The sequence below is a fragment of the Pseudorca crassidens genome, chromosome 11, assembly GCF_039906515.1.
Source record: "Pseudorca crassidens isolate mPseCra1 chromosome 11, mPseCra1.hap1, whole genome shotgun sequence".
Classification (NCBI taxonomy): Eukaryota; Metazoa; Chordata; class Mammalia; order Artiodactyla; family Delphinidae; genus Pseudorca; species Pseudorca crassidens.
Genome location: NC_090306.1, coordinates 96,588,718 through 96,611,535, shown reverse-complemented (window position 1 = coordinate 96,611,535; position 22,818 = coordinate 96,588,718). Strand labels below are relative to the sequence as shown.

The following is a 22,818-nucleotide window of genomic DNA, read 5'->3' as shown; positions in this document are numbered from 1 at the left end:
AGTCAGATTTTTATCTAGAGGAAGAAAGAACTTCATAGGAGTCCAAGCTGCTGTCATTTTAAACCAGCTCTACCCTCCGGCTTGGCTGCAGACTCTCTTCTGGTTCCTGTTCCACTCTGGCTCTCAAACCATGTCATTCCTCTTGCCAGGTCTCTGATGCCAACCCCTTTACTCTAGCTTCTGCTCTGCTTTCTACCTGCCTCTTGGAGCTGAGGTTCCAGAATGACTCTCCTCTTGCCTAGTGGCTTGTCTTTGCCCAGTGCTATGGCCCTGAGCCAGCCCTTTCCCTGGGAGGAGAAACCGGATGCTTACTGACAGTGGAACTGGATGTTTCAGAAGGGAGTGTATTCCTTGTTTCCAGAGTTAGGGAAGCAAAACTGGGCAAGTACCTACTGAGAATATTATTGAAATGATGTGTATCAGTTGGGATTCTTTGCTTACAAGTAACAAAATATGCCAACTTGAGCAAACACTGCAAGAACATTGAGTAGCTAGCTGAACAGTGTGAAAATCGGTCCAGGGACCAGGAGGAGAATCAAGGCAGTTGCAACCCTTGAACCAGCTTTTCAAGGTGACATCTCTGGCATGGTTGAACCCCCATGTGTTTTCAGTCTATATTTCACCCCACTCAGGACTCAAAATCCCAGAAACCGGAGTTTTGATTGACCAAGCTTATCCCATGTGCTCTGGCTCTAACTGGGTGGATGAGAGAAAGGCTCTGGCTGGCAGAGCCTACAAAGGCTTCTAAGGCTCGCTCCTGTGGCTCATATGGGGAGCAAGACATTTGATTTAAAGTCCTTCAAGCAGTAGAGGGCAAGTAAACTCCCCCAAACACACAAGAATTGGGGGTTGTTGGCAGAAGGAGAATGGGTACTGGGCAACTGAAAGAACAGCACTTGAATAAATGTGGAACTAGATTAGTGGTTCTAGATCTTCAGACTTTTCTAGACTTGGAAAAACTTTTTTTTTTTTTCACTAAATAAGTTCATTTAAACAAAATGACTGCTATCTGGTATCATCATCATTTCATAAAAGAAAGGTCATTAATGTAAAAAAGTAGAAAGACAATCTCAGAATAAAAGAGAGTCCATAAGTGAATAAATTTCCTTTAGGTCATGGAATTCCCTGTTGGTGCAGTGGTTAGGACTCCATGCTTCCACTGTAGGGGCACAAGTTCGATCCCTGGTCAGGGAACTAAGATCCTACAAGCTGCGTGGCGGTAGCCAAAAAAAAAAATTACTTTAGGTCAGATTTATTACAATGTTTTGTTTTTGTTTTCTTTTTGCGGTATGCGGGCCTCTCACTGTTGTGGCCTCTACTGTTGCGGAGCACAGGCTCCGGACGCGCAGGCCCAGCGGCCATGGCTCACGGGCCCAGCCACTCCGCAGCATGTGGGATCTTTCCGGACCGGAGCACGAACCTGTGTCCCCTGCATCGGCAGGCGGACTCTCAACCACTGCGCCACCAGGGAAGCCCTACTACTACCATGTATTTTTCCTTGTTTCCCTCATTTTGCTGGAGACCATTGAACACAGACTGGCCCCCATTTGGAGATGGGCTTTTAGGAATCATTGGACTAAATGATCTATAGGTGCTCTACTAACCCCAAGTTTCTGTGATTCCAGTGGGATCTTGCTATAGAATAGTGGTTCTCAACTGGGGACAGTTTTGCACCCTAGGAGACATTTGGCCATGCCTGGAGACATTTCTGGTTGTCACAACTGGGGGTGAGGGGTAGAGTACTACTAGCATCTCTTGGGTAGAGACCACGGAGGCCACTCGATGTCCTGCAATGCACAGGACAGTCTCCCACAACAAATCTGGCCCCAAATGTCAAAGTGCCAAGGTTGAGAGACCCTGCTATCCATAAAGGAAATCTCATTAAGCAATTAAAATGAATAGGACAGGACTTCCCTGGTGGCGCAGTGGTTGAGGGTCCGCCTGCAGATGCAGGGGACATGGGTTTGTGCCCCAGTCCAGGAAGATCCCACATGCCATGGAGTGGCTGGGCCCATGAGCCATGGCCGCTGAGCCTGCGCATCCGGAGCCTATGCTCCGCAACGGGAGAGGCCACAACAGTGAGAGGCCCGCATACCGCAAAAATAAATAAATAAATAAAATAAAATAAAATAAAATAAAATAAAATGAATAGGACAGAGAAGAGTGTGGTTAGGTGCCGCTGCAGCCTTCACTCGTGAGACAGAATTTTTGTCTCGTTAGATTATAACCGCTTCGTCCAAATAAAACGTATTTTTAAAAAAATACAAAAGAAGCACAGAATCACCACTGACATTTTGGAAAAAGGCAGAGGAATATAAGGAAGGGAAACAGATTACTCTCAGCCCCTGCCTGTTCTCTTTCCTGATCTCTGTTTCCTCTTGGTTGTCTATTAGCATCTCAAATACAGCACATCCAAAACAGACCTCTTGATTTTCCTGCCCTGTTAGCGTCTTCCCACATCTTCCCAGCTGGGAAACTGGCACCTAACCCTTTAGAGTCACCCTTGACTCCTGTCTTTCTCACACCTACATCGACTCCATCAGCAAATCCTGCCAATTCTGCTCTCATAGTATGTTGCAGATTCCATCACTTCTCACCCCTCCCCATTCCCAGCCCCAGCACTGCCTCAACCACTGCAGAGGCTCCCAAGTGCTCTTCTAGTGTCCACGTTTACCCACTGCAGTCATTTCTCCACACATCAGTTAAACTGATCTTTTTTTGTTTTTCATTTGTATTTTTTGGCCGTGCCACGTGGCATGTAGGATCTTAGTTCCCCAGCAGGGATTGAACCCACACTCCGTGCATCGAAATCACAGAGTCTTAACCACTGGACCGCCAGGGAAGTCCCAGTTAAAGGGATCTTTAGAAAAAATTAATCAGATGTACCCCAGCTCAAAACCTTCCAGTGGCTTCCATCACACTTAGAAAATCCTAACTTCTTCCTGTGGCCCAAAGACCCTGCTCCTTCTTCAGCCTCATCATTTGTTCTCATTTGAGCCGTGCAGGCCTGGTTTCTGTCCCTCAGCCACACCAAGCTCCTGTCTGCCTTGGGGTCTCCTGCACTTGCTGTCCCCTTTGCCTGGAACATCGCCCAGATCTTCCTTCCATCATTCAGGGTCTGCCGGGATCACTCCTCCTCAGGGCAGTCCTCCCTGACCTCCCCATGGAAAAGATCCCTCTCCTCCCCAGTCTCCCATCCCACCACCCACACCCCCTGCCCTACTCGATTCTTACCTAAAGCCCTTATTATTCCATAGTATCATGTTGATTTGTTTATTGTTTTTCTCTCAACTATGATACAAGCTCCGTGAGGGCTGGAATTCGTCTTATTCTCGGCTGAAAGGCCAGTGTCTAGATCAGTGTGTATACACAGTGGTCACCCAGTAAATATTTGCTGAACGAATTGTTAACATTTTGGTAACTACACTTCTAGTCTCTTATCTACCTTTTTTTTTTTGGTTGATTGATTTCATATAATTATATTCATTTTATATAAAATATATAATATTATCTACCTAATTTTGTATCTTGATTTTTAAAATTACTGTTATATCTGAAACAATATCTTAGTACCAACTCTTCATAAACAATTTAATAGTGGCGTACTGTTCCTTTGGGTAGAGATGTCAACAGGTCCTTGAACATTTAGGTGGTTGTAACCTTTTGCTGTAGTAATTGTCACTGCAGTAAACATTATAGTGCCTGAATCTTTTTTTCTTGTGGGTAATTTCCTTAGGATAGCATCCTAAAACTGGAGTTACTAGATAAAGGATATGAGTACCTTTACATTTCTTAATATGTGCCATAAAAATGATAATATCCTTTATTTTTTTTCCTATCTCTTTCCTACTCAGTCTTACCCTGCCTGCAAAAGCCCTGAGATGACTTCAAACCTCTTCAACATTTATGGGAAGAGCCCTCTGATTGTGTACTTCCTCCTGAACTACGCCTCTCTGCAGCAGCCTGGCAGAGACGTGTTGATGGTCAGGAGGGAAAAAACCAAGACCATCCCATATCCTTTCCACCGTGGGCTGGGCACACATTACTCCAGGCCCCTGCTTCCTCTTCCCAGAAGCAGGGGTGAAGAGACAGGCATCCAGCCCTTAGCACAGCACCTGCCACATAGTAGGGGCCCATCAAGGGTGACCATTGTTGCGAGCCTACGGGTCGGAATCTTGCTCATTTTAATTCCAAATCTGCCTCATGCACTGGCTGAGTGGGACCCTGGGCAAGTCGAATTTCCCTGTGTGCAATAATCTCTTCCTTTCTACCAGAAAGAATGGACTACTTAGGGACTCTAACATATTTTGCAACTCAGTAATGCCTCCTAGATGCTCACTGACCCCACAGTATATATTGATCAGGAATTTTGGTGTCTAGGGGTATGTTTCTTCCAGCACCCTCCTCACACACACCCCTCCCCAGACCCATCAGCAAATTCTTGGCCCTCATGACATTTATCCTAAAAATATGGTAAAAAGCTCAGATCTTAAGAAAACAGGTGTGATATGCGTTGGTGTCCTGAGTCTTAACAGTTTACCGTAGAGGGTCAGAACATGGAATCAAATGGACCTGGATTTAGGAACCAACTCACCTGCTCACCAGCTGAGTGATCTTAGACAAGTTCCAACTTCTCTCTGAGCCTCATTTTTTTCATCTATAAGATGGAGATAAGAGTACCCGCCTCATAGAGTTGTGATGCAGAGAACAGGCACAACACCAGTAAAGGCTTAGTTAGCACAGTGCCCGGCAGGTAACAAATGATTGAACGTTACCTATCAGCATACAGCGCCCCATAAGGAGGAGCTTTCATAATGAAGTAGGTAGGACTTAACTCGTGCCCTACAGCACTTCATACCCACAAGCGTATTTATATATCTGTAGGCAGAGATTAACAACACACAATTCATAGTACTTTATTGTTTATAAAACGCTTTCCCTTATATCACCTCTCTGTGCTGTAAAGACAGCGTAGTGTAGTAGAAGGAGCCTGGGTTGGGGATACACAGCCCCGGATTTGCGTCCCAGCTCAGCAACCCACTGGCTTTAAGATCTCACGTGCGCAGCGTAACCTCTAAGCTCAATGTCTTTATCAACTCATTCCTAAAGTGAGGATGGTTATACCAAATCAGTAGCGTTGTGACCAGGATTAAATGGCATACAGCTGGCACTAAAAAAAAATAGTGACTATCATTATCATCATTAACATCATCTAAGGTAGGTGCTATCTATTTTATAGGTAAGGAAATGGAGACGTAGAGGATGACATAGATTGTCTGATGTCCCACAGCTCGTGATGAGTGTGGCTGAGATTCTGACCAGTTCAGAAGGGGTGGAGGGGTGGCGAAGGTAGAGAGAACTTTTCAACATACAAACCTGAGACGGGGAAAGAGGACTGGGCCTGAGAGGAAAGGAAAGTTGGAATCCCTTCCTGTTCACCACTGTGATAAGAGAGTAAGAATTTTAGATGGTAGTCTAAAACAAGCACTTCCTAGCCCTTCCATCAGCAGGAGGGGAGAAAGACTTTATTAAAAGATGGGGAATGGCCTAGCCATGGAGAGGAGAGCTTCTCTCTTTCCCAAGCAGGCCATGGAGTGGTTTCCTGCTCAGATTTCCAGAACCAGGTCGGTTTCCCCATCCTGCTATCACACCCACCTCCTCCCCGTGTACTGGACACATCCCACTAATAATAATGCTGAGTCAATACCAACTGACAGTGTGGGGTTTTCCTCGACATGAAAGCCACTGAGTCCACCCTGACATACGCTGAGGTCATCAGGCTGACCCTGAGCAACATGAAGAAGCGGAGGGACGACCTCCACCAGCTGAACCAGTTTCACTGGAGTGAGTGGAATCATTTCAATGCGTACCTGGAGGAGCTGCACAACAACTTCCTCAGGTATTTAAGGGGCCTTCAGGGGAAGAGGCGTGGTTTCAGCATTTGTCTATGGCAACACATCACACTAATTTGTAACTGGGGTCCAGCCCTGTAATGACCTGTGAAGCGCATTCCGCTTTCTTGTGGTCAGAATGTAAACCCCACGATAACAGAGGCCGGATATTTTCATAAAGTTATTTTTTTCCTAACTACAAAAACATTTATGCTCAATGAAAACAAACGAAGAACCTGGAAAAGCACCTACAGGTACACATTGCCAACATTTTTCTATAAATTCTTCCAGTCTTTTTTCCTGGACACATACATCTGGATCTCTAAACAAAAGTAGTAATCGTACTGCCAGACGGTTTTTAGACTTCCCCCCCATTAGCAGCATATTATGAACATTTTCCTCTGCCTTCTCCCTCTTCAATATTTTTATTATATTTAGAAATTTTTCAGACCTTTCAGAAAAGTTTAAAGGACAGTGCCATGGACACCATTATGCCCCCACTGCGTTTACCAATTATTCACACTTTGCCACATTTTTCCTTCTCTCTCTAATAATTAGGTCAAATAAAAATTTCCCCAATTGTGCCCAAAGTACCATTTTTGGTTTTACTTGCTGCTCCAGGATCCATTCAAGGATCCAATACCTGGAGGTGTTGTATTTCGACGTTCTCTCTTTGGTGTCTTTTAGTCTATGATAGTGCCCTGGCCCCCAGCTTTGTTATTATTATTATAATTATTTTTTATGACATGGACTTTCTTGAAAAGCTCAAGCCACGTTCTGGATTTTTCTGATTATTTCTTCGGGGTATCATTTAACTTGTTCCAATTGATCTCATATTTCCTATAAGATGGACATTGGATCTGTACTAGAGGACTGATTAGATTCAGGTTAAGTCTTTTTGCCAAGAATACTTCACAGAGACCTTGTAAATTCCTGTTACACCTCATTAGGAGAAACTTAATGTCGGGTTGCCCCGCTGCTTATTTAAGGTGGCCTCTGCCAGAGCTCTCCATTGTAAGCCTACATTTTTGCCTTTCTAATTAGTCAGCAGTGAATGGTGTGATTCTTTGAGACTGTGAATATGCTATCCCAACAACATTCATCCAGTGGTTTTAACATCCATCCACGGTCTTTGCCTGAATCCGTTGTTACCTTTGGGGCCGCAAAATGGTGATTTTCTACGTCTACTATTCCTCCTGCTTTTATTAGCTGGCTTTTTTTTTTTTCTTTTTTTGGTAAAAAGGAGCTCACCTTCTTTTTTCACTCTTTGTCTCACATGTCTTCTCTGCCTGCCCCCATAACTCTTTCATGTGGCCACCGTGAAAGAGAAGCTTGAGAAATATCTGAGAAAGGAGAAGGAGATTTGCATGACTGGATTAGACCAGAACTGGTCACTTTGTTATCCAAAACAAAACTGGATTCAGTTTGCAGGGGAGAAAGGGGGAAATTGCTATTGGCTAGACAGCCATCTATATCTGCCATAATATGAGAGAAAGAAAAATACGAACTCATAGATAAATACTTTGTTATGCAAAGTGATACAATGAAGTTATTTCTAAAATGTGCTGGGACACAGACAAACAACACATACACACACACTTGTTAAGCACCAGCACAGAAATGCAGTTCGGCCTAAACTTTCATCAAAAGATGATTGATTAAATAAACTATCAAACGTCCGTACTCTGCAGCCAAAAAAATGGTGATGTTGATCTATTTCTATTTTACAAGGAAAGATGGTCACAACATATTAATGGCCCCCAAATCACGTTATAAAATGGTGTGTATAGATAGGCACAGTTGTTTATCCTTATTTTACAGATGTGGAAGCTGAGGTCAAAGGACAGAACCTTAGAGGGCAACTGCATATGTGGGAGAGGATAGAGTATGGGGCAGAGGGAGAAGGAATGACCAGAAGGAAGGAGGAGAGCTTATATATAAAGGCAGACCAACAGAGAATGAAGCTGAGAGAAGAAGGGGAAGTAGTAATTAGCAGTGTGAGTGCCAGACACAGAAACTTGGGGCTGAGACAGGTTTGGTGCTTTGGTAGAGAGAGCAGTCAGACACTAGAACATGGGACATTAAGGGGAAGGTATGAGTCCCCATGTGGGGGTGGGAGGGGGGAGTAACTAGGAGGCAGAGGAACAAAATTCTGAATCAAAAGGCAAGATTGGATGGTAACAGGGCTATTTAAAAATAAGGTGGAAGACTCAAGCCTATATGAAGAGGGAGAGATTGGAGGTGCAGGTGAGGGAGGAGAAGGTCACGGTGGGTTAAGGGAGAGCACACAGGAATTGCTGTTTAGGGTTCTTTGCTTCTGCCTCTGTTACTGTAGTTCATTATGCTGTTTGTTCTGTAGTTCATTGTCCCAGCAAATATTTTCAGCACCTTCTATGCACCAGGCATTTTATTTTGTTTACAAGACATTGTTTTGTAATGTCTGTCTCTTCCAATAGTTGTAACAGTTCTTGAGGGTGGGACCCATGAATGGCAGAGCTACAGCCAGAATATAGGCTTTTTCACTTACTAGCTCTATGATATTTGATCTGTCACATAGGTCATTTAGCTTCAGTTTCTTTGTTGATTTAATGAAGATAGTATTTCCTACTTTGTAGGGTTGTATTGATCAAATAAAATAAGGCATGTAAAGCCTTTTCATAACCAAGCCCACAGTAAATGATTGTATAAATTAGAATTAGATTTGGCTTCTAGTGACAGAAGAGCACAAAATAGTGGCTAAAACAAGATACAAATCTATTTCTCTCATTTAAAAGGAGTCCAGTAGATATGGCAGTTCACAGTGTCAGGGGTCCAAGCTCCTTTTATCTTATTGCTCCATAATCCTCAGCCTCATGTTCCAATATGGCTGCTCAAGCTCCAGCCATCAGGTCCACATTCCAGGCAGTAGGAAGGAAAATGGACTTCCTCCTGGAAGTCACAAATATACCTTCCATTTTCATTCCATTTGCCAGAACTTAGCCCCATAGCCACACCCAGCTGTGGCATTAACAAGGCAAAAATAGTTTAGGGTTAACATTAAATTCATATAGAATATTCAAGATTAAGCCTACAGAGGGAATTCCCTGGTGATCCAGTGGTTAGGACTCCGCTTTCACTGCCAAGGGCCCAGGTTCAATTCCTGGTTGGGGAACTAAGATCCCTCAAGCCACATGGCGTGGCCGGAAAAAAAAAACCAACACAAAACAAATTAAGCCTACAGAATATTTATTTGAGAAATATATAAGGAAATCCTTTTTTAATAATGACACCCTTATCAGGTGAATTATAGTAAAGATTTTTTAAGTCAGGAGAAACTTTGTAATTATGTGTTAGCAATTACATTGCCAAATACATCCACTTTTTGTTAGATAAGAAACTCAGCATGGCTTCTATTAATAAAGTGCTCCTCCAAGTTTTGTCTCCAGAAAAAACTGGTGGCCTTAAAATACATCCATGTTGTTAGACATCAGGGCAGGGCTACCCTTGGGAAAGTAGGGTATGACTGAGCAGGCGTATGAGGGGGCTTCTAGGGGGCTGGCAACGTTCTGTTTCTTGATCTGGGAGCTGGTTACATGGATGTGCTCAGCACGTGAAATCTCCTTGAGGTGCACATTTAGAGTTTGTGCACGCTTTGGTATGTATGTTATACTTCAAGAAACTTTTAAAAAATGGTGACCATCTGCATCCACCAATTTAAAGGACACACAGAGCTCAGAGGACCTTGTCAAGCACTCCAGGGGTGCAATTGACAAATCCAGAATGGGAAATTCTGTAGGACAAATAACCTGGTTTCTTCAGTACATAAAAAGCAAGGAAAATAAAAGAGGGAGGAGGTGCTGTTATTGTTTAGAAGATACTGGAGAGATATATTAATCAAAACATTGTTTGGATCCTGACTTAAATCAACCGCTTGAGATAATTATCTCAATTATGAAATAACTGGGGAAATTTGAACACTGACTTGGTTTTAGATGATACTAAGAAATTCCTTTTATTGGTATATTCCCTTTTTTAAAGACATGATAATAGTTTTGTAGTTATGTTTTGAGAATCATGTCTTAAAGAGGTACATAATGAAGTGTATATGGATGAAATGACATGGTGTCTGGGATGTGCCTTAAAATAACCCTTGGGATGGGAGGCAAAGGAAGTAACAGATGAATCAAGACTGACTTCAGATTGATAACTAATAAAGCAAGGTAATGGGTAAATGATGTTAATTATACAATTTTCTTTACTTTTATAAATGTTTAAATTTTTGAACACTATCTTTTTTTTTTTTTAATGGTGGCCGTAACAAGATCAAAAGGTGACAAATGCCCCTGTGGAATAGTATTGATACTTGTAGGGGGGCTAGGACTCTTTTGGGACATCAATTACCACTTGTTCCCCTAATGTAGCGTATCAGCTGGGAGCACTGCCATTGACCTTGGACAGACCAAAGCTGTAGGAACAGCTCTGTTTCACCCTCAGTATGATTTAGGTCCATCATTTAGCCCATGTGAGGCTTGGATACCTCATCTACAAAACAGGGACACTACTCACAGAGTAGTTGTGTAGGTTAAAGGAGATGTCGAGCTTAGTGCCTGGCTCACAGGAAGTGCTCAGAAAATGACGGCTATTAGAGGTAATATGTGTGACCCCCACACCATGAAGAGTGCAGGGGCCAAAACAGCACTGGGCCTTGGAGTTGGAAAGTTTGCCACTGGGGAGGCCTAGCGAGCGGTCTCCCTTAGAAAAGGCGATCCAGCAGCTGTTTTGCTGGGGTCTCTGCTCTAGGTGGAGGAAGAGCCTAGCTGGCACATGCAGATGGAGCTGTACAATGAAGGAGCGGGGTCAGTTGCTGCTGCAGAACTTAGTTTCCTTGTGAGTCCAGAGCCCTGATCCTTAAACTTGTATGGGGGCAAAGCACCCGCAATTCAAAATGCCCTTTGCAGAGTTTTATGAAACGTTTCAACATATGATTCTCTCATACAAGCTAAAGATGCTTCCACTAGTGGAAAATAGGAGCCTAAGACATGTATAGACTTCAACAAATCAAGAGATGACAATATAGAAAATATTATCAAGGAATTACGACCAAGTTTTCCTGTTAGAAAATGTCATCACAGCAAGGACAAATGCAGGTCGCTGCTTGTTCTTTGTCTCTCCACTGCAAGCAGACGCAGGCTTCAAAAGGTTAAGAAAAAGTTGTGGCAGAAGATGCCAAAAATGAGAATTTTGTGTCAACACAATTTTTTCCTTTGACTTGGGGAAAGACCCTCACTGTTGGAATAACCACTGGTTTAGGCCAAGTTCAACACTGGTTTCTTAACACCAGTCTTTCTACATCTATTCTGCAGCAGCAGAGAAGTATATGACAGCATCTTAATTCACTTGAATGTATATTTATTGTTTTTTGGCTGCCTTGAATGTCCATAACCTGCTTCTTCATCGAGTGGAGATCCACTCATATTTCACACATCAGCTGGTATATTTTCCAGCTCAGCATTTCCGTTGAGTACCCCAAACGTATCTGAACGTGCTCCACTGAAAACCTTCTCCTATAATAACAGCAGCAGCAGCAGCAACATTAATTGAGCACTTCCTATGTACCAGGCACTGTGCTAATCGCTTGACCTATGGTAACTGAATTAATCCTCACCACTACCGTAGGTTCTATTACATTACCATGTTGAGATGAGTACACTGGCAAGGAGAGGTTAAGTAACTTGCCCAAGAACACACAGCAAATGGCAGAGCCCCAAATTGAATTCAGCCTGCCCTCAAGCTCATGCTTCAGCTTTCTCTCAGGTCGTTGGTTTTCCTCACCTGTCTTCCTAATTTGAGTATGATCCATTGAGTCAGGGACCACATCTTATTCCCCTGTGTCCCCCAGGGCTATATGACTCCCAGCACATAGCAGGGGCTCAGTGACTGAGTTGCTGCGGCGCAGTCAGCTTTCTGCTTCAGTCAGTTGCTCCTGACAGATGTAATGAATGAATTGGTAAATATTTGCCTCTCTTTTCATGTGAAAATAGAGTGAAACGATAACGCTGACTTTAGTCTTTTTCCATGTGTCTTTGTGATTTTCCCCACAGGGAGATGAAGAATATTGATCAAAGAGCAAAAGACAAAAAACAGGCGAACCACATGTTCATCCAGCCTTCAACCTTCATTGAGGACTCTCCTGAAAAGAAATCTAGAAGAAGCCATCAGAGGGAGATTGCGTTTCTTTTGAGGTTTGTTTGAACGAAGACCATGGGAAAAGTAGAAATGTGAACACTTTAGGAATTCTTAATACGTGGAAAAGTATACATAAAGGTCCACTCGCTTTTATGTGTTAGTCACTCAACTCTCACTTTATTTTTATTATTATTAATGGCAGTAGTAAGAGCTACCAATGACTTTGTACTTCCTCTATGCCAAGCATTTTTACTTTACAAAGTGTATTATGAGTCAGAGCTCATAGGTTGCAAGTGCCAGGAACCCAGCTCAAACCAGCTTGAGTGGAAGGAACATCTCGTGGCTTCAGTAACTGGGAAGAGGCCACATTCAGGCTGGCTGCAGCCACGATGGACTTAAGGGCTCAATGATATTTTCAGATTCTCTCCCTTTCTTTCTTGACCCTCTTTGCCTCTGTGTGCTGGCTTGCTTTTCAAGCTGCCCCTGCCCTCAAAGAAAGAAAGAGGGCCAAGAACAGCCCCAACCCTATATCCTTATAAGTGCATGACCTAAAAGGAAGAGAGACACCCTCTCCCAGCCTCCATAAACCAAGCCTCAATAAAAGTCTCTGATGGTGTTGCCAAAAGCTCAGCCTCTGTACACTGGTGCCAAACTGAATCTCTGAGACAGTGTTGGGTAAAGTAGAAAATAAGAGATTTACTGCTTTGTCAGGCAAAGGAGGACACAGAGGGCTCCTGCCCTCGAAACTGTGTGTCCCAACCCGGGAGGATTTGATGAGGAGTTTTAAAGCAGTAGTTCAAGGGCAGGGTTGCTGACAAGATTAGGGTGTGTGCAGGGCCTGCACTCCCTTAGTCTCATCTCAGGTCTCCTAATCTTGATGAGCTTCGCTGGTCCCTTTAATCTTGCCTCAGGTGGTTTCTTGTCTGCTCTTCTGACCTTTGGAACTCAGGGAAAGTCATGGAGGCTGGAGTCTTGCCTACAAGAAAGAAGGGACAAAAAGGCTTTTGTGTCCAGGAGCCCCACAGGGCCCTTCTCGGTTTCAATGGCTCTGCTTGGTTCATGGTTCCACACATCCCTTCTGAACCAACACTGTGTTCAGGAAGAAGCAGTGCTATTACTAGCCAGACCTGACCGTCCCTGCAGCCTGAGAGAACAAGGCAAAGTCAGTGACATGGGGTAGAATTGGTGAGATGCCATCAGACAAAAACAACATGTGCAGTTTATTTGTATCTCAACAAAACCCCATTAGATAGCATAACACCCATTTTACTGAATAGAAAACTGAGGTACAGAGAAGCCAAGTGAACATTGACTGAAGACCTACTATGCCAGGCACTAAGGATACAAAGAAATAAATAAGTTAAAGTTCTTGCCCTCAAGGGCTCATAGTATAGAAGAAGGAAAAAGACATGGAAATAGATAACATGCAACAAATTGCATAGCTCCTGAGAGAGGACTTCAAAAGAGAACAGAGTAGGGAGCAGTCAGTTCTTTATATTTGCTAGGCAAGGGGGGAGGGGAAGAATGGGCTGGAACTCTAGGCAGAGAGATGTTCAAGCCAATTTGCAGAGCTAAAAGTTACCAGACTGCAGTTGGGTCTGGCTGATTAGAGAGTGAGGGAGAGTTGAGGCAATGAAGGGCATCAGAGGGTCTCACATGCCACCTTCTAGATTCTACCAGCCTGTAGTGCATAGGCATCCAAGAGTCTACAGAAATTATAATTTTCAATTCTGGAATTTACATCCATTATTCTAAATAACATGCTTACATATGCATTTCTTGATTTCCTTTTAGACGTTATCTGTTGATAAGGTTTTCCAGATTGTTAAAAGCTATCAAAAACCAAGCAGCATCATTTTCCATATTCTCAAATGTACCATATATATTCTATGTATATCATATTAATATATTCTGTTAGGTAACGTGATCATAACCAGGACAGATGCAGTTAGCTGCTTGTCCTTTTTCTCTCCATTGCAAGCAGATGTAGACTCCTAAGGTTAAGAAAAAGTTGTGGCAGAAGATCCTGAAAATGAGAATATATTCTGATAATTTCTTCTTCATTTTTTTAATCTTGGAGTTCTCCTTCTCAGGCCCTCATCCTCCTCCAGTCTGGACTGGTGTGCTCAAGGTCTGCTCTCAGTTATCCTTTTGGGGCTTCTTTTCACCATTATCCTAGGGCTTCCCTTAGTCAACTTCACTTTGTTGGAGTCTCCCAGGTCACATGTCTTTCTCTTTCTTGTTTACTCATTTTGCTGGAGCACATCTTCTAGTAACTCTCAAGGGAAAGGTACGTAGAAAGTTTTTTTAGTCTTTACATGTCCAAAATGACTTTGCTCTTGATTAATATTTGACAAATGTTTTGCTGGGAATAAAATTCAAAGTCAATATTCCACAGGAATTTGAAAACATTTTTTTTCCTACTTTCTAGTTTGGCTGTTGAAAAATTTGATGCCGTTCTGATTCCTATGGTCTTGTATGTCACCTCCACCCTCCCCACCCCCAACCCCCGTGGGAGTTTTTAAGATATTGTCTTTCTCCCTATTATTCTGATGTTTCACAATCATGTGCCTTGGTATGACTCTTTTTCTTAATATGTTTCATTGGGATTGGGAAGCCTTCTCAAACTGGAGAGTAGTGTCCTTCAATTCTGAGAATTTTTCTTTTATTATTTCTTTGGTAATTTTCTTCCCATTATTTTCTTAGCTCTGTTTTTCTGGAGCTGTTATACTCAGTTGTTATACCTCCTGGACTGATTCTCTAATTTTCTTATTTTTATTCTCCTCTTGGCATCTGTGTGAATTTCTGTCCTACTTTCGAGAGGAGTCTCTATATTTTATCCTCCAATGACTCCTTTTAATTTTTAGAATTCTACTGTAGTATTAATTTCCTAGAGTGAGGTCTTATATTTTGGTTGTTTCTTTCTCATAGCATTCTATACTTTTTCATGGGTGCAATATTTTCATCTATTACTGAGAACATTAATCTTTATTTTTAAAGTTTCTGACCCCCATATTATTTCTGTGGGTTCCTTTTCTTGGGTACCTTTTTACATTTTTTGACTGTTTTCTTGTTTTGAACTCTCACCTTTGAACTCTCATCATTTATTTGGCTGCGCTGGGTCTTAGTTGCGGCACGTGGGAATCTTTTTTTTTTTTTTTAGTTGCGGCATGCGGGATCTTTAATTGTGGCATGAGAACTCTTAGTTTTAGGTTCACTCTTAGTTGCAGCATGTGGGATCTAGTTCCCTGACCAGGGATGGAACCTCGGCCCCCTGCACTGGGAGCACAGTCTTAGCCATTGGACTACCAGGGAAGTCCCCTGGGCTGTCTTTAGATTTAGGGGTGAAGCTCTAAAAAGCTGACAGTGGAAGTTGGTATCAGTGGTCATGACTTCTCAGTTGGTTGGCTCTCTTTTTTTTCATGATCAGGAAGCAAGCCAGCTTTCTCATTTGAGAGACTCTCCAATATCAGCCATTCAGTTTCTTAGGAGAAGAATCCTCCAATCATTTGCCTGTGGGACATATGCCCGGCTAATGGCATTCTGGAAACAGAGGAAAGGAAAGGGGGGTAAAGATCCTGCATTTGGTAGGGCCAACTTCCGCTTAACTATTTTTATTTTCTACTAATCTACTATGCCCAAGACTGTAGCCTCTTTAATTTCCCCAGAAAGAAAAACAAAAGCACAAGAAAAACTTCCAATTTTCATTTGACTCTCAGAACAATTCTTTGATGTAATATATAAATTAGGATTTTATTTAGTCATATATAACAGAAAAATTAGAAATAACAATGGCCCAAAGGTTGATTCTCACATATAAAAGAAGTCTGAAGGTAGATGATATAGCCTGATACGGTGTTTCACGGGCTTCAGGGAGCCAGGCTCCACCATCCTAGCCCTTGGTATCCTTCCTCTGGGACTTCCGTGTTCCACCAAGACAGAAGTTGCTGGAGTTCCAGGCAACCTGTCTGTTTTCCAGACCAGATACTATAAGAAGGAAGGGAAGAAGGGGGCTAATGTCATTCTCAATCTCTGTCTCTCGGTCCCTCTCTCTCTCTTTCTTTAAATGTATTTTTAGAGGAGTTTTAGGTTCACAGGAAAATTAAGAGTAAGGTACAGATGTTTCCCATGCACTCTTGCCCCACCACATTGCAGAGCCACCCCCATTATGGACTTTCCCCACCAGAGTGGTATATTTGTTACAACTGATGAACCCACAGTGACACATCATAATCACTCAAAGTCCATAATTTATGTTAGAGTTCACCCTTGGTGTTATACATCCTATGAGTTAAGACAAATGTATAATGACATGTATCTATCATTATAGTATCATACAGAGTATTTTCACTGCCCTAAAAATCCTCTGTGCTACTCTTATTCATCCCTCCCTTCATCAAAACCCTGACAACCACTGATCTGTTTATTGTCTCCATAGTTTTGCCTTTTCCAGAATATCATATAGATGGAATCATACAGAATACAGCCTTTTCAGATTGGCTTCTTTCACTTGGTAATATGCATTTTAGGTTCCTCCATGTCCTTTCATAGCTTGGTAGCCCATTTCTTTTTAGGACTAAATAATATTACATTATCTGGAGGTACCATAGTTTATCTGTTCACCTACTGAAGGATGTCTTGGTTGCTTCCAAGTTTTGGCGAGTATGAATAAAGCTGCTATAAATATTCATGTGCAGGGTTTTGTGTGGATGTAAGTTTTCAACTCTTTGGGTAGATACTAACGAGTGTGATTGCTGGATCCTTTGGTAAGAGTGTGTTTAGTTTTGTAAGAAACTATCAAACTGTCTTCTAAAGTGGATGTACCATTTTGCATTCCCACCAGCAATGAATGAGAGTTCCTATTGCTCCACATTTAGTGTTGTCAGTGTTCTGGATTTTGGCCATAGTAGGTGTGTAGTGGTATCTCACTGTTGTTTTAATTTGCATTTCCATGATGACGTGATGTGGAGCATGTTTTCATACGCTTATTTGCAGTCTGTATATCTTCTTTGGTGAGGTATCTGTTAAGATCTTTGGGGGCTTCTCATTGTGGTGGCTTCTCTTGTTGCGGAGCACGGGCTATAGGCGCTCAGGCTTCAGTAGTCACAGCACGCAGGCTTCAGTAGTTCCGGCACGTGGGCTCCGTAGTTGTGGCACGTGGGCTCAGTAGTTGTGACTCTTGGGCTCCAGAGCGCAGCCTCAGCAGTTGTGGCTCACAGGCTTAGTTGCTCCGCAGCATGTGGGATCTTCCCAGACCAGGGATTGAACCCGTATCCCCTGCATTGGCAGGTGGATTCTTAACCACTGCGCTACCAGGGAAGTCCCTTTGGCCCATTTTTAAATCAAGTTTTTTATTTTCTTATCACTGAGTTTTAAGAGTTATTTGTATATTTTGGAAAACAATCTTTTATCAAGTGTGTCTTTTGCAAATATTTCCTTCCAGTTCATGGCTTGTCTTCTCATTCTCTTCACATTATCTTTTGCAGACCAGAAGTTTTTAATTTTAATAAGGTCCAGTTTATCAATTCTTTCTTTCATGCATCAAGCCTTTGATGTTATATCTAAAAGGTAATCACCAACCCCAAGGTCATTTAGATTTTCTCCTATGTTACCTTCTAGGAGTTTTATAGTTTTGCTTTTTTTTTTTTTTTTTTGAGTTTTGCTCAAAATGTGTATGCTCCATTTTTGAGTTAATTTTTATGAAAGATGTAAGGTCTCTGTCTAGATTCTTTTTTTTTTTTTTTTGCACGTGTATGTCCAGTTGTTTTAGCACCTTTTGTTGAGAAGACTGTCTTTGCTCCATTGTATTGCCTTTGCCCCTTTGTCAAAGATCAGTTGATTATGCTTATATGGGTCTCTTTTTGGGCTCCCTATTCTGTTCCATTGATCTCTTTGTCCTTTCACTGATATCACACTGTTTTAATTACTGTAGCTTTATAGTAATTCTTAAAGTCAGATAGTGTCAGTTCACCAGTGTTGTTTTTCCCCTTCAATATTGTGTTGTCTGTGCTAGGTCTTTTACCTATCCATATAAACTTTACAAATCAGTTTGTCGATATCCACAAAATAACTTGATGGGATTTTGATTAGGGCTGCATTGAATCTACAGATCGAGTTGGGAAGAACTGACATCTTAACAATATTGTCTTTCTATCCATGAACTTGGAATATCTCTCCACTTATTTAGTTCTTATTGATTTCTTTCATCAGAGCTTTAGTAATTCTCCTCATACAGATCTTATACATATTTTGTTAGATTTATACCTAAGTGTTTCATTTTTGGGGTATTAATGTAAATGGTATTGTATTTTTAATTTCAAATTCCACTTGCTCATTGCTGATATATATCAATAGGAAAGAGACTGACTTTTTAAATTTTTATTTTATTTTTATTTTTTGGGGTGCCGCACCGCACAGCTTTGGGATCTTAGTTCCCCGACCAGGGATTGAACCTAGGCCTTCGACAGTGAAAGCACGGACTGCCAGGGAATTCCCACGATTGACTTTTTTTTTTTTTTGTGGTACGCGGGCCTCTCACTGTTGTGGCCTCTCCCGTTGCGGAGCACAGGCTCCGGACGCGCAGGCTCAGCGGCCATGGCTCACGGGCCCAGCCGCTCCGCGGCATGTGGGATCTTCCCGGACCGGGGCATGAAACCCGTGTCCCCTGCATCGGCAGGCGGACTCTCAACCACTGCGCCACCAGGGAAGCCCTAGTGTATAAAAAATTATTTTTATACATTGTTGGATTGACTGGCTTATATTTTGTTGAGGATGTTTGCATCTATGTTCATGAGAGATATTGGTCTATAGTTTTCTTTTCCTGTAACATCTTTGTCTGGTTTTGGTATTAGGGTAATTCTTGACTGGTAGAATGAGTTAAGAAGTATTCCCTCTGCTTCTATCCTCTGAAAGAGATTGTAGATAGGTATAATTTCTTCCTTAAATGTTTGATAGAATTCACCAGGGAATCCATCTGAGCCTGCTACTTTCTGTTTCTGAAGGTTATTAATTTTTTATTCAATTTATTTAATATATATATAGTTCTATTCATATGGTCTATATCTTCTTGTGTGACTATTGGCATATTGTGTCTTTCAAGGAATTAGTCCAGGAATTCCCTGGCAGTCCAGTGATTAGGACTCAGTGCTTTCAGTGCCAGGGCCCGTGTTCAATCCCTGGACGGGGAACTAAGATCCTGCAAACCACACAGTGAGGCTGGAAAAAAAAAGGAACTGGTCCATTTCATGGACCAGTTGTTTATAGTACTGCTTTATTATCTTTTTAATGTTCATGATTCTGATATTAGTAATTTGTGTCCTCTCTCTTGTTTTCTTAATTAGCCAGGCTAGAGGCTTATCAGTTTTATTGATATTTTCAAAGAACCAGATTTTGGTTTTGTTGATTTTCTCTACTGATTTCCTGTTTTCAAGTTCATTGACTTCTGCTCTAATTTTTATTATTTCTTTTCTTTTGCTTACTTTGAATTTAATTTGTTCTTTTTCTGGTTTCCTAAGGTGGGAACTTTAGATGATTGATTTCAGATCTTTCTTCTTTTCTAATATATGCATATAATGCTATAATTTTCCCTCTAAGCACTGCTTTCAGCACACTCAGCAACCACATTCTCTTTCAAGGAGCATTTCCAGAATCCCACAAGTTTTGATAAGTTGTATTCTCATTTTCATTTAGTTCAAAATATTTTTAAATTTCTCTTGAAATTTCTTCTTTGACCTATGTGTTATTTAGTAGTATGCTGTTTAATCTCCAAGTATTTGGGGATTTTCCAGCTCTATCTCTGTTACTGATTTTCTAGTTTGATTCCATTTTGGTCTGAGAGCAGGCATAATGTGATTTCTCTTATTTTAAATCTGTTAAGGTATATTTTTTGGCCCAGAATTTGGTCTGTCTTGGGGAATGTTACATGTGAGCTTGTGGAGAATGTGTATTCTGCTGTTTTGGGGTGATGTAGTCTACAGATGTCAATTACATCCATTTGATTGTTGGTATTGTTGAGTTCAACTATGTCATTGCTGACTTTCTGCCTGCTGGATCTGTCCATTTCTGATTAGAGGGGTGTTGAGGTCTCTAACGATGATAGTGGAGTCATCTATTTGTCCTTGTTATTCAATTACTTTTTGCCTTATGTAGTTTGATGCTCTTTTGTTAGGATCATACACGTTAAGAATTGTTATGTCTTTTTGGAGAACTGACCCCTTTATCGTTATATAATGCCCTTCCTTATCCCTGATAACTTTTCTTGCTTTCGAGGCTGCTCTGTCTGAAATTAGCATAGCTACTCTTGCTTTCTTTTGATCAGTGTTAGCACAGTATATTTTTCTGCATTCATTTACTTTTAATCTATAACCACATTCTCTTTTAAGGAGCACTTACAGAAGTCCCAAACAACATTTCCACTTATGTCTCATTGCTAGAATGTGACTACATGGCTACAGCAATTTCTTTCTTTTTAATAAAATATTGTTTTAAAAACATTTAAAATGTTCTTTTATTAAAATAATAATTATTAATATTTATAATTATGATATAATTGTAAATATTATAATTAATATTTATAATATTAATGAGGTACAATTTCCCGTAAGATTTGCCCACTTTAAGGGTACAAAATTCAATGACTTTTAGTAAATTTACAGAGATTTGCAACAATTACTACAATCTAGCTTTAGAATTTTTTATCACCCCAGAAAGTTCCCTCATGCCCATGTGTAGTCAATTCCTATTACCCTCTCCCTTTTTAATAACCTGCCTGGAAATACCATATAACAGTACCAGTTTATTTCAAGGGCCAGATATTAGTCACATGGTGATGTTAGTTTCAAAGGAGGCTGGGAAATGTGTGACGGGTTTTTTTTTTAAATCTGGCTCCATTGCTAAAGTAAAAGGGGAGAGTGGATGATGGGTTGTTAACTAACCATCTGTATCACAAATAGATGGTGTTATACTCTCCATTTCAGAGATGAAGAAACCAAAGCTTAATGAGTTAAGAAATTTAGCCAAGGAAAACTTTCAGTCTTAAACCTTCTAGTCGAAATTTTCCTTCAAACCAGAAAAAGACCACATTTTTTTTATACTAGGAGTTTAGCTTGAGGCCCACCTGTTTGAGCCATGGAATACTATAAGTTCAATGGTCACTCATTAGCAGTCTTTCTGATATCCATATTAGATTCTCAGAAATACAAAAAGCCAACTATTTTAATTCACCAATATTATTGTCATTCCCTCAGACTTGACTATCCTTCAACTACTTCTTTTTTTTAATTGAAGTATAGTTGATTTACAATGTTGTGTTAATTTTTGTTGTACAGCAAAGTGATTCAGTTATACATAAATATACATTCTTTTTTATATTCTTTTCCATTATGGTTTATCTTGGGATATTGAATGTAATTCCCTGTCCTATACAGTAGGACCTTGTTGTTTACCCATTTTATATAATAGTTTGCATTTGCTAACCCCAAACTCCCAGTCTGTCCCTCCCCTACCCTTTCGACTACTTCTTAATCTAGCTAACCCCTCACTAACCCTTAAAACCCAGTTCAGGCATCACCTCCAGGAAGTCTTCCCTGACTTGCCTTCTCAGGGTATTGTCTTGTGCTTTCCTGATCACATGCCACAGAACATAGCCTACTCTAGTTATAAATTTGCTTGTCCATCTCCCTAGATTGAGGTTTGTCCTTAAGGTCAGGAATACTGCCCTAGATGACCTTTTTTTCCCAGGGCCTAGTGCAGGGCCTGGCACCCAACAGGTCCTCAGTCAATACGTAGAAGATGAATGAGGGAGTCGTTGCAGTGTGTTCAGCACTCTGAACACACTGAACACACTCTGAACTGAATAACTCTTCAGTTATTTGCTATTGCCAATGTTACTGACTGTTTTGTAAACTTTTTCTTTCAATACCTATCAAGATTCTACTGAAACCTTTGAAGAAATCGCACTGAATTTTTGAGCCAATTTTTGTTGATGTCTTTTTTGTTTCCCCCACAGGAAGGAAAAAGAGGAGAGGGAAAGCGAATGGAAACAGAAGTTGAACTACTCTTCCTTCTCACCATCAAGCCCTGATGAATTCCATTGCCTGGAACTAGGAAGTCCCTACAAAATCTCTGATATTTCTGCTACCAGGTAGAACAACAACAGGAGAAAAAGAAAATTGTGGCCAAACGCTGAGAAATAGAAATAACTATTCCCAGGATAGGGGAAGGATTCCACTATAGTTTTTCCTAGGCTGAGTGAAAAGCAGGAGTGGGGAGATTTTTGCTTAGGTCACTACTTTTAGTCGTGCTAACAATATTAAATTATAATATAATAATCATGGCTACCATTAACTAACTGTTCACTCTGTACCAAGCACTAAGGTAAACACTATACAAACATGACCTCATTTTAACCTTCATAACAGTCCTATGAGGTAGAGATTATCCAGTGCATTTTATACAGCAACAAGCCCAGATTTGGAGAGGTTTCAAAAGTTCCCTGCAGCAGACCCTGGGTAAATAGCAGTAGACACAGTCCCTATTCTCAAGGGGCTCACAGTCTGATAGAGAGAAGGCAGATATATCAACAAATAAATACCATAAGTTCCAGAAGTGCTGTTAGACAAAGGAGACAAAGAATGCAATGGCCTGGGAGCCATGCAGACACATTTTATAGAAGTGGTGTCCCTTGACCTGAGTCTGGAAAAGATAAGGTGTTTGTAAGGCAGGAGGAGGTGGATGAGGCAAGGGGTTGGCATTCTCAGTAGAT

General features: G+C 41.3%; 1 protein-coding gene across 1 annotated transcript in view; it reads left to right on the top strand.

Annotated features, from left to right (window-relative positions):
• Positions 1-22,212, top strand: part of FAM227A (family with sequence similarity 227 member A) — a 60,949-nt gene extending 38,737 nt beyond the window's left edge. Inside the window, 5 exon segments of the mRNA XM_067698718.1 lie at positions 3,855-4,012; positions 5,747-5,899; positions 11,972-12,101; positions 12,104-12,174; positions 22,063-22,212. Of these exon segments, the coding sequence (XP_067554819.1) occupies positions 3,855-4,012; positions 5,747-5,899; positions 11,972-12,101; positions 12,104-12,174; positions 22,063-22,201 (651 nt within the window). The 3' untranslated portion in view covers positions 22,202-22,212.
• Positions 22,213-22,818: the final 606 nt, after the last annotated feature.